The following is a 12405-nucleotide window of genomic DNA, read 5'->3' as shown; positions in this document are numbered from 1 at the left end:
GATTCATATGCATTTCAGATTTCACCCTATTCTGTCCAACTCCAAGTTTTGTTCGCCGCGATATGAGATATGCTCCTCGATTTTTCGGTGCCGCACTGTTCACAGAAAAATGTTCGAGGAGGTAGAATCGAGTTTTTGAAAAGATAGCACCTCTGTTGGGCAACGACGTCCACGCCCTTAATAGCTGGCCGGGCTTCGACTCTCGGGGCTTGTTCTCGGTTGCGTTCCCCCACTTGCACCAACCTCCTCATCCTCCTTCTCCTGCTCCACCTCCTCTGGCTCGTACGTGTGATTCTTTTCCCGGCTTTAATGCCTCCCGCGGCGCGCCGTTGCGTCATACATTATAATGCCGCCTCGCGTATGCGCCTCGGCCCAGAGCCGTGTTCACAGGGAATGCAAGAGTGAAGTTTTATGTCGCCCATAAACGATGTATCTACGTACACACGCCACCGGGCTTGGTCCGTTTTCTGGGACAACGGAAAAATACCTGACTGTGAAGCTGTTCCAACTCGTCTCTCTCACGCGCGAATGGAAACCTGCTCTTTTGCCTCTTTTCTTTTGATCTCTTTGCGCCACTCTTTACTCCTCTTGCCGGAAGACAAGCGAGGAATTGAAGTATCCGGCCGAGTAACACGGACGAAATAAGCCCCGTTCATCGAGCTACACGAGGAATTGTCCTACTTCCTTTGCTTCCGGTTGCTTGTGTAATCACACAGAACTTTTTGAGATGCTGGCTTTGAATGGAACAGGATACCGTTACAGAAGAGATACGAGGAATTGGAAGTTTTTAACGCGGATAAATAAACTGTTGGAATTAGGAGATTGTTGTTCTAAAGACTTTTTATGAATTGTATGAGTGAAGCAAACAGAACGAAAGGAATCCTATAGGCTTGATAGATATTGGTAGATTGATATTGTTATTTGCGTGATATTGCGTGAGTTTAAGACGATGATTAAGAAGAAATGAGTGATACAGACGCAAGTAATGGGTGAAGATTGAACTGATCCGGGGAACAATTTTCTGATTGTTTCGAACAGTATTGTATCCATTATGCGCTGGAGTTTAAAGAATGTAAATTTAAGATTTGTCTTCCTAAGTTTTATTACACGTACGAGAAATGAGGAACAGTCTATCATCGCTATCGAAGTACGATAAATTGTTAACAACGATCGCAGAAAGGAATTGGATAACCATTTCTTTGAAATGTACACCCGGTATGAAAAATGCATATTTTCCCCGCATAGAAATGGAAATGGGGAATTAAGACACAGGGCGCGTTTAGCGATCAAAGGGAGGAAAAGGAATAATCCAGTGTTGAATTTTATGAGAGGAAAGAAATATATTCTCTGAAAAAGCAAACCTTTCGAAATTATCTCATGGAAGTAACGGCATGGAACGTATAGCGGCGTAAGTTAAAAATTACATTGCTGTAAAATAACAAGGATAAAGGAGAACGTTTCGAGAACTCGGCTTTTCTCTCTTTTCTTCTTCGATCGCTAGACCCTCTGAGAGACCGGTAAATTCGTATCGAAATCGCATCGAAGGAACTTCGTGACACTCGTGAATTTTTCTCGGCTCATTTTCACCGAACCGGTTGAAGTCGTGCTTTACATTATGAAATTGCTCGCTCTCGAAACTCGGAGGAAGAAGTTAACATATTTACTCCACCACTCGAAAGCATCTGGGCACTTGCATATTTTTATTCAATATTACTTACTTTAATTACAAAATTACGGACTTCAAATCAGACTGCAATGATTTTATTTTTTATAATCATCAGCTAGCTGGAATGGCATAAATAGCATACTTAAACAATCTCTGAGCGTGTGTTTGTACTGTTTCTATTTCATTGTACATCTAATCATACTTACGACACATAGCATCCGCAGTCTATTCATTAACTATAACAACATACTATTCACTGTTACATCGTGACACTGATACATTTAACTCTGTTTCGTCCAACACGAAGGCTTTGAGGCTTCCGAGACAGAGCCGTGTCCAGAAGCAACAGAATTTCGACGTTTCGCCAGCACTGTAGTTGCTTTCGTCAGGGTGTGTCGCATTGATACTGGTGTGCGTCTGGAAAAGCACTCTTTTATACAGATCTGGTTGCTTCAGAACGGTGATTAGAATGACAAGGACTTCTGATTGAGAGTTCCGAGTAAGTGATCAAGAAGACGTGAACTTCCGTATTCCATGATAAGCTAACAGCATTTTTAATTGGTTAGCTCGTCGATCAAAAACTGGGTAGAGGGTGCACTATAATGAGCAAAGACGAAGACCTGTATTTCTGTCGATGTTGGAGCATTTTATGATTCTACTCTTTCGTATATTTTCTTGGGAAAATACCCTTTGTTTTTTGTTAAGACGGATGTCTTATCAAAGAGTATTCTTATATTTCGTAGTTAGTTGGTGCTCTACCATCGTTGACTGTGCATGCCTCAGTTCAGTGTACTTCTCATGTTCCTTGAGTCGTGTACTCATGCCCCTCCCAGTTTCACCAACATAGAACTTGCCACATGAGCAGGGTATTTTGTAAACCCCTGGTGTCTGGAGTCGTGGGAGTTGGTCCTCGGAGGAGATGAGTATTTATAAGATGTTGATGTGTGCGAGTAAAAGTGTTTTGACATTGTCTTTGTAACAGAGTGAATAGTGACAATTCCGGCGACGAATAGCTCGAGGCTATACAGTAATATATGCTAACAAACCATTTTCATACAACAATTCTGTAACAAATTTCTATTTATAGATGGTATTTTCGGCTTTCTCATTAGAAAAATTAAAATCTGCATAAACATGAGCAGTCTACTTACGAGCGATAGCGTAAGCTAGGAAAGAGCGAAACAGCCAGAAACTTTGGAAATTGAAGCGAATATAACGTCCCTTTTAAATCCTCGTTAAGCAGCCACTTTCAATTCCACATTTTCTCGGAGACCAGGTCATATTTGCCCCCTGATAAAACAGCGAGTTAGTTTGCTAAAGTAATTTCGCTTGGTCTGCGACCGTTCCACAAGGCTGCTCGACTCATCGTCGTCCAAGAAATACCACGGAACGGCTGAATTCCGAGACGAATTTTCCCGGGGTAAATGAAAAACCAGGAAAGCCACTAACGCGACCAGGGGAACATGCATAAAATAGTAGTGCGTCGTCGCGAAGCTCCGAGTGGCTGTCGAGTGGAACGTGCAATTTAAGCGGTATTAAAGAAACGCGCGTCGCGATTCACCAGCGACTTTTTAAATTGCCTCGCGCGCCTCGGATAACTACGAGAGTAGGAGAGACCGGCACGATAAGAATATTAACATCAACTAAAATCAGATGGCAGATGAGACTATACGTCCTGGATGTGTACGAGGCGAGTTACGAGAAAAACGAGCGTTTCTTCCGATTCTAGACATTCTTGGAAATAATCCGTTCTTTCGAAATAATTAAGCAGTCCTCGTAGCGGTTGGAGAATGTCATTAGAGTTTCCAGGCAACCAAGTCATAAGCCGATCATATATGATGAGGCTTTCCTCATGCAACTGAGTTGTGTTCCGGGATCAACGAGGTATTATTTTAAGGTACGAGTGGTATTGTACGATATTACATCGTATTAGCATGGATGGCAGCGGCAAACTGAAAGTAGCGATCGATTATTTTGACGAATGACAGGTACTACGTTTTCACGATAAAATTTGTCATTTGGAGGTATAAATATTCTCTTGCACAATACATCCCGATATCGGGTTTTTTACCGAAATCGCCGTCGTAACGGAACTGGCGTGGTCGATTGATCTATTCGACGAATGTTCGTTCAGCCGCAACTGCAAAGAAAGAAAAAAGAATAAAGGGAAAGAGAAAAAGAGGAAAGGAGCGGTTGGTCGAGTTCGGTTAGTTCCTTTAATTCGAGAAAAGGAACCAGTGAACGAAGACACGAGAGGACCAACGGAGAAAGAAAACTATCAAGAGAAGACAAATATTTGGCGAAAGTGGCAGCCGTCTCGATTGCAGCGAGGCAATATCACCAATTTTGTGTCGCTAGAAGTGTTACGTGATCATATCGCGTGATAGGACATCGTGTTTCGCACGGAATAAAAGTCTAGCGTTGCGTCAGAAAATCGGCCGAGACAACACCTATCATCCTCGACGTCGAAAACGAAGGCGACACGCTGTTCAACGAGTACGCGCAGAAATGATCGGTCTCTCGATACTGCCGTTATTGCATTCTCCGATGACGTTGTTCCACTTTCTCTGAATTTCCTGACACCACTGCCAACCGGAAACAAGAGAATTCCCCCACGCAACACGTCGAGGAATTTCGAGAACGAATGGCACCGACAAGACGACGATTGGGCGCTTCGATGAAGAACCCGCCAAGGGTTGATTCCAGTGACAAGAAACACGCTGAATGATAAACATCTGGTCTGGATGAAAGTTTGCTTAAAAAGGAAGTCATTTCAAGAGCTTTGTGGACCAATAAATCTTTATCGGAGTTTTCGAATATATATGAAGAAACGATGATACTTTTTAAGTATGACTACATTTTACTAATATTTACTAATAAATTAATTTTACTATAATTTATATATTAATAAATATATAAATTTCATTAACTATAAATTTTACTAATACAAAGGAATTGCACACGATTATAGCAAATAGATATAGCGGACATTTATGGAAATTTATATTTTTATAAAGAGAAATAAGGGAACAAAAGCAAGGGAAAAAGCAGAAATTTGTTTTACTTACTAAATATTACAATAGGTGCTAAATTTTATATATTTCATATTCTTATGCATATTACGCGTATTCTGTGCATTTTTACACTTTTATATTTCCCGCATCCCTTCCCTAAAATTAGTTGTTGTACTAACTGTGTGTGCAATGTAAAAATACGATACCTTTGCAAATGTAAAGAGTATGTGTGAGCTAATACTTGTTTCATATTCAGATTCCCCGCATCGAACGCGTTAGCAAATTAAGTTTCCCATGAAATTGCGATCTATAGTCGACCACAACTGTTTCGTCAACTATTTGATGCCGCGTTCCTCGTTTCCTGCTCTGGTTAATCCACTTGGATTCTGCGGGTAGCTTCCATCGAGTGTCAGGACTACTTTCTACTTCGTTAATCACATTCGATGTGTCCTAGAAAGGTGTGTTAGGGACGCGCCTGGAGTTTCGAAAACCCTCGTCCGAGTTTTCACGCTCGCAGCAAACCCAGGATTCGCGGTCAGCGAGGACATCGGCCGAGAATTCGGGAGCGGGAAGGGACAGGAGGTGACAAAAGTGGGAAACTTGGCCGAGAATCGAAGCAGGGCTTGTAACTCGAGAACGAGTTTGCAACAGGAAGCGATTTGCTCGGAATTCGGTGGATTGAAAGGGGACGTAGGGTCGCGTCACGCTGCCGGGTTAGTTTCCAAGGCCCCAAACTTTTCGCGACTTACCGGATTTCTTGAGAACTGGGTTGCCATGAACGCGTTCAACGGACTCGTTTAACCGCTACGCTCGCACACGGCAACGACGAGTTGCCTGTGTAACGCCAATTACGCTGCAACTTCTTGCTCGACCGGGCTGATTGTTCGATCAGATTGTATTCCAGAAATATTGATCCTGCGGACGTACGCCTGTGGAATCTCTACTCAGTTCTCCTCAGTGATGTTTCGTTCTGCTCGTCAAGTTGATACTTACATTATGTATTCGTGTATTTTAAAAGTAATGCAACTCAAGTTTTTTCTGAGAAAAGAACCATTTGGAAGTTTACGAAAATATTACTTGCTGAACACATAATGTTAGCAAGAAGAATAACTTATTCTCGTAATTTTTCATCTTTTGCTCTTAAAGTAAACTTTGGACAGTTTTAATGTATTTTTAACACACTTTATACGATATCGTAATTTTGAGCGAGAGAAAACTCGATCACCGAGCTATTTCTTTCCGGTGCCAGGAACCTCTTTCGATCTTTGCCACCGTGTTAAATGTATATTAACGACGCTATATCTGATATAAATGAAAGAATGCGAGGTCGTCGCGCAGAAAGGCTCCCAAGAGTATCGGCGGAATAATCAGCTATAAGGGATGATGGACAGGCAAGTCGTAAGGGGAGTGAGCAGTCATTAGTTCCCCCTAGCTCGCCAGAGATCTATCGCGATCTAACCCTGCTGCCGTCTAATGCAACGAGTACAAGGATTTATCGTCAGCCATGACGTGTAACTCTTTGTTAAATATTGAATATGCTGTATTTGATATGTTACATTTCCTGTAACGCATTTTCTTTGCTGGAAGTTTACAGAATATATTCATGACGTGTAAATAATCCCGTTTTAATAAGTAATTATGAGATCAGTAAGACCCTCAGGAGGAAACCCTAAGTATCTTTAGTTTCCGGGGTTTAGCATCGCAAGAGTCGTGTTTTATTCATCCTAAGCGCGCTAGAGAAGAAATCGATCGAGTAGTAGCTCTCTAACTGGAGAACCGAAGAAGAATCGTCACGAGATTACAAAGAGGAAAGACAAATCGTCCATTTGGAAAGGTTTAACTAGTGCGACAAGGGCAAGACGCGCATATCTAATCGCGACAGCTAGACAGTTGGAACGGAGGATGAAGCGAGGGTGAAGAGGAGGGTCCGACAATGTTAGTTGGATGTCCAAATCGGATTAAACGAAACTAAATGGGATAGTGGATTGGATTAAGTAACTGTCGACCAGGTCCGGAACGGAGTAGGTACTGTGAATTTAATCGGACATTCTGCTCTGTGAAGGACTCATCGATACGGAGCAAAAAGTTCACTCGTATAATTCATTTATCCAGTGATACGTACTACGTTTGTGGTATTTTTGTTCTTAGAGCGAATTTCTGCAAAGACTCTTCGTTCTCTTTCAAATTATACAAAAGAGCGGCGGTATTCTTTGAGGAAGCTCGTTGAGAATGTTTTTTGCTTAAAAAGAAGTTGGGACAGAAGCTTGTGTATTTGAAACGACAGAGACACGAAACGAGGAACGTTAGAGTGAAGTTGCTCTCCGGCAAAGGATCTCGTTTGAATTCACGTCGAAGAACTTGGATGTTTAATGTTGACGTTGATGATGATGAAACTTTGAAACTTTGCATTTACCCTTGATTATTCATCGACTGAATATCTTTTTGCTCTTAACTTGTAAAAAGAAAAAGTTATAGTTACTTTTTAGCAAAGAAACCATAATTGTAAAGCCAAGCATTACCGCGTGTTCTCCTGTCTGTTCCTTTCTTTTTCTCCATAAAAGCTGTATCTCAGAAGTTAGAGAAAGTGTTTGGTTTTTAAAAAATATTTGCATACATGATGCCTTTGAGGTTTCAATAAGCTGACAAGCTTAATAAGAAAAAAGTTTCGAAATGTCTCGGATAAAACGTATTGATGAACAAAGAGCGACGTTCGCCAATGATTCGATCCGTTTCGATCCGCAGGTGAATTTCACGCGATTTGGTGGCGAAAGCGACATGAAGCTGGTTTGACGAAACCAGCTTGCATGATCGGTGTAATGGCAAACTGCGAAAAAATCCGACCTGACGTGAACCTTTAATGGAGGTGTCCGGCAGTAGAACAGGTCGATCAATAGTCAGACACCAGCCACCTCATCGTGCTGCACGTTATACACCGCGTGCAGCGTCACGTGTACGCTTCGGTATGAATTAGGATTCTCTCCTGACAAATCCCACTATTTCTTCATTCATAGTACTAACAAAATACGAAGACAAACTACTGATGAGCTTCGCCAATACTCTGAAGTGATTCCTCCACTTACGACATAACGTCAATGTGAAATTAACAATGCTACTACATTAAAAGAGATGTTATCAATTTATTATACACAGAAAGAAATGATTGTCAGAATTCCGAAAAATTCAAAAGCGAGATTCGAAGAGATTCGAAAGTTGAAAAGTCGAAGCTCCAGTTGGAGGAAACTATGTCGCGTCATGGAAAACAACCGTCTTTTCGCCAAGCAGCGTTTGGTACGTCGCATTGCGGTTGTTGCGGAAGACGGTCTTCTCGATGTCCTTTGTGTCTGCGAAAGTAGTCGTCGAAGGGCACAATTCGTGCAAAAACTGTAGAGAAGTGGACGGAAGGTGTACAGTGTGATTGTGTTGTTTGCCGTCGCGCCTTACAGAATTAACGCTGCATCCGTCGTGTATTTGTCGGTTCTGTTTGCCATACAGATTAACAATTAACGGAAATAGTTGGTCGTCGTTCGATTGCTGTTTAGAAAATAAACAGAGAAGGAGGTGAGTTGCACGGTGCACGTTGGAATATTTAACGAGCACTCATCGCCTCTTCCTCTCCAGGCGACTTAGACTCGCGACCACCTCGTAACCGGAACTAACAGCCTTCCAGTTCTCCTAAATTTGCTGGTAATAACCGAAACGACATAACCTTGGAGTTCGTGCGGTTTCGGGCTCGACAAGGTACGCGTTTAATTACCCACCATTTGTTCCTATGAATTTCCTTCCTGTTTCGTTGGAACCTACTTAACGACAAATTGGACTAACAACGACGAGGAACGTGAGTTTGTTTCACGTTACACGTACCAGCTAAGCGGAGTCCATTTGGAAAGTTCGGTGATTCTTTATTCGACATGACACGCACCTAATAATTGTCTGACCACCAAAAGACGGTATTTTCTTAATTTATCGCCTTCGCGAAGGCAACGATATGAAATGGGTGTCGGCGAGAACTGTGCCATTGATTCGTAAAGAACGTGTGATGCCACCAATCAACGATTAAAATTCGCTTACAGACTATTCTATAGCCCGACTAGTGCCAAAAGCACTCTTCGACCAAAAATATTGCTCGGTGGGTAAAAGTGTAGGAAAGAACCAAACGTACGATAACTGTGATAACGGCGATAACGTTCTATCAATCGATCCTCCATTAAGCGAAGTACCATAGAGGAAACGCGTCCATATTTTTCTCAGCGAGGTGAAACTTATGGATCCTCGATATCGACCGTGACAAATTGCTGGATGATCGTTTCGACGCGTGATTCGCGGTTTACGGGACGATTACGTTGGTTCGTCGTTGCAAGAATCCTGTAATGGAATTCCAACCGCTCCTTCACCAACAGAGCGTGTAAAGGACGAAAGACACGCCGATAGAATCCCGTTTCGGCGTTGGTAGTCCCGCGAAAATCAGCCGTGGCTGGCTCGAGATTTCGTGTGGTGGCGTTCCACGAATTCCATCGAGTTACTTCACCATCGAAAGATCAGGGAAATCGAGCGATCTCGAGCACGTGGAACCCGATAAAACGTTTTAAGGAGCGTTTCGAGTGGCGTCGTTGGTCTACGACTTACGGTATGACTGCGTTCTTTCGTGTTCTTCGCGTTTAATTGCTGTCCCCGCTACTCGACAACGACGCTGGAACTATTATTTCCCGGCCGTCCGGAAATAACATCAACCTCTAGAGATTAAATCCGCCGCGACGGTTTCACGACTCCGACCGAAAGAATGATCCTCGTTTTCGGTGTTTTCGTGGTCCTCCGTCAACGTTATTAACCCTTTCCTGTTCGTTGTTGCAAGAACCAGGAAAATAAGTAGTCGAACACACAATAGAGCAGGAGCATTCACGTATGACGATTATACGAAATAAAGAGAAGGGAACGAAAAGAGAACCAGGACGGGAAAAATGTTCTTTTCTCAACTTTGATCAAAGTTACTTACGCACGAGTGAACCTAAAATGTGTTCCACGACAAAAAAAAGCAAGATACTTAGGCAGGCCTGTCTTTCAGGAGGCTTTCTCTTACCTCCGCTCTGCTTGGTCCCCGACTCTGGAACAAAGAACAACACTCGACGTTAGAACACGCTTGTGCCGCCTGTTTCACTTACTGTGATTAATATGCACCTCACTCTTTTATCCCTACACTTTCTCTTCGCATATCGTTTAAACGACGAGCAATTAGCTAAAAAGCCTCGAACAGTGGCGATCGAGAGATATTTTTCGACGTAGCTTACGGAAAGGCGAGATACAGTAAAATCTCATTTATCGAAACCAGTCGTCGAATAAAATAGTTGGGATAATCGAGTAGTTCCAATAATAGTAGTTCGATAGCTATCCTCCCTAGCGCTTTTTATTAGTTCGTATAATAAAACGTGGAGCCCTCCTACACAATAATTTACCAACCAGGAAATAATATTAATAAACTGACAAACTTTATTCTTATATTCAGTTGAAACATATAGCTATTGTCGTTAAATACTAATTCAACTAATTTATTTACCTTTAATTAAAATTTATTTCATTTCATTTAATATAACATTAAATCTTAATTGAGATGCTTCAAAGACGGATAGAAAAAAGTTACTTGGAATCGTAACCTCGACAACATATATTTAAAGCTCATCGAAATTGATGAATTATACTTTACTCTAAATAATTACCTTAGTTTTGCCGATTATACTATGATTACCGAGGTACTCGATATGATAGAGGCTCGCATACGAGTTTGTATATTTGAAGCTGAGGATTAACTTGTTCGTATAAACGAAATTAGGTTAAACGAAGTTCTAATCTACGAGGAAATTAACGAACTAAGGAATCGGATAAACGAACCGATCCGATCGTTCGATTTCAATATCCAGCATTAAAATAATTGCAGCTGCCGCGGTCCAGTGCATTCGTGGGAACGACCACTAGATTAATACGCAATTAACCCTTCGATACGCTTAATTGCCGCATTATCGAACTTCCAATTTTAGGCCGAACGTTTTATCAGCTAACATTCGATTAATTAACGTATATCAGGTTATAGGTTACACACAGATATAAAGAGACGAGGCCAAGCTCAATGAGATTCGTTGGGGCCGCGGACTGGTTTCGAAACGTCGCGATGCATCATCAAAACGCGGCCATTAATTAATCATTCCCCGGTTCCGGAATTATTCCGGTCAGGTTCATCAATTAAGAGGGTTAAGCGTGTGCCGCGCGGAAAGGGATTCACAGCGAACGCGAGATTTAATTAAACGATCGTGCCAATCGATCCTCCATTCGAGTAATAACGGAAACGCGATCATCGGTATCGATAACAACAGGACAGAAAGAGTTCAGCCGGTTAATCGCGTTAGTCGTCGGACGGTTCACCGATCGATTAAGTCAATTAAATTCTTTTCCTGAAGCTTTGGCTCGGTTCGATAAAAGGGAGGAAGTGTGCGCGAGTGTTGCATTTCCTGTTCTGTGATTTGGCCTGTAGAAAATTTACGAAAAGGAAACGAGCAATTAAAAGATGCGATCTAGCAGTAACAGTGACTAATAAAATGACGTAAAGTTGACCTAGGCCCTATTGCATGATAACTTATAGTTATTAGGAGTGTGAGTGAATTTACAAATCCTTTTTTATAATTTTACAGAGCCTCGATGGAATGCTGCGGTTTATGAATTTTCTGAACTCGTTTTTTGGGGATATGACAAATGTTTCAAGCGTTATAGTTTCTAGAACAAAGATGGCAAAGTTTGAATATCGCACAAAGTTGATTCGCAATCGGTTATAAGACGTTTGTTCGCTTTTGCCAGGCATTCGCGAATCTAGAAATGTTCTGAGAGGTAATCTCGAAAGATATCTTTGGAGATGGAAATTAAAAGTAGTCGTGATATTTCCGTTGCCGTTGATTCAATAAGAAGGGACAGAATACGGCGGAAATATTCTCGATGGCGGACAGTCAAAAGTTTTAATAAAGGCACCGCATTCAAACGATGAGGAAAAAGAGCGTGCAACTTTTAAAGACCTATAACGACGCCGCTCGAAATTCTCCTTCTCCTCCCTCCCTCTCTCTCTCTCTCTCTCTCTCTCCTTTGCGATTGTTCGCTAATTGGTAAAGTCGTTCCGCCGGAAACTTGTTCCTTTTCGGCCTTGCTCTTTCTCTTTTTATCGTCGTTCTTATTTTTGCTACGTCCATTTTTTTTAATAACAAGACGCCAAATTGCTGCCAATTATGGATAGAGAGACGCTGGCGAAAACAGTAATCAAAAGCGAAGAAATTTTCGTGGAAGAACGCAGCGAGAAAGAGAGGTGAGGGAAAATTCGACGTTTAATAAAGCTGAAACGTCAACACGGATGCAAACCGTATCGGACGATCGCAATTTTTTCCTCGACTCGGTGCACTCCCGTGTCCTGGTTTGCTTTTGTTCTCGTTCGTCGGGCGAACACCGAGAGGCGAGCTCGTGTATCGCGCGTGGATCACCGTGTCAAAGCGAAAGGAACTTATAAAAAGGATTCTCTCGATAATTAACGAAACAAGCACGGCAAAACAGAAAGGGGATTTATTAAACGATCTGGCGATCTGCGATCGAGTTTCGTTCGCAGAAACGAACATTTTATCGTTTTTATCGGTGCATTATCTTGCGAAAGTTTCGTTCCAAGGGAAGAGAGATGCGTCGAAACTAAGTTTAAATTACATGGCA

General features: G+C 42.0%; 1 protein-coding gene across 4 annotated transcripts in view; it reads right to left on the bottom strand.

The window, feature by feature from the left end:
• Positions 1 to 12405, bottom strand: part of LOC126921712 (uncharacterized) — a 167594-nt gene that overhangs the window by 42557 nt on the left and 112632 nt on the right. For 2 of the 4 annotated variants that reach the window (XM_050733483.1, XM_050733484.1), the window contains exon 2: positions 9671 to 9778. The exons of 1 other annotated variant lie outside the window; for it this stretch is intronic. In XM_050733483.1, the coding sequence (XP_050589440.1) occupies positions 9671 to 9778 (108 nt within the window). The remainder of the gene's footprint in view (positions 1 to 9670; positions 9779 to 12405) is intronic. One more of the 4 variants, XM_050733485.1, reaches the window with a different exon arrangement.

Source organism: Bombus affinis, chromosome 11, assembly GCF_024516045.1.
Source record: "Bombus affinis isolate iyBomAffi1 chromosome 11, iyBomAffi1.2, whole genome shotgun sequence".
Classification (NCBI taxonomy): Eukaryota; Metazoa; Arthropoda; class Insecta; order Hymenoptera; family Apidae; genus Bombus; species Bombus affinis.
This window is presented reverse-complemented; position numbering and strand designations above follow the sequence as displayed.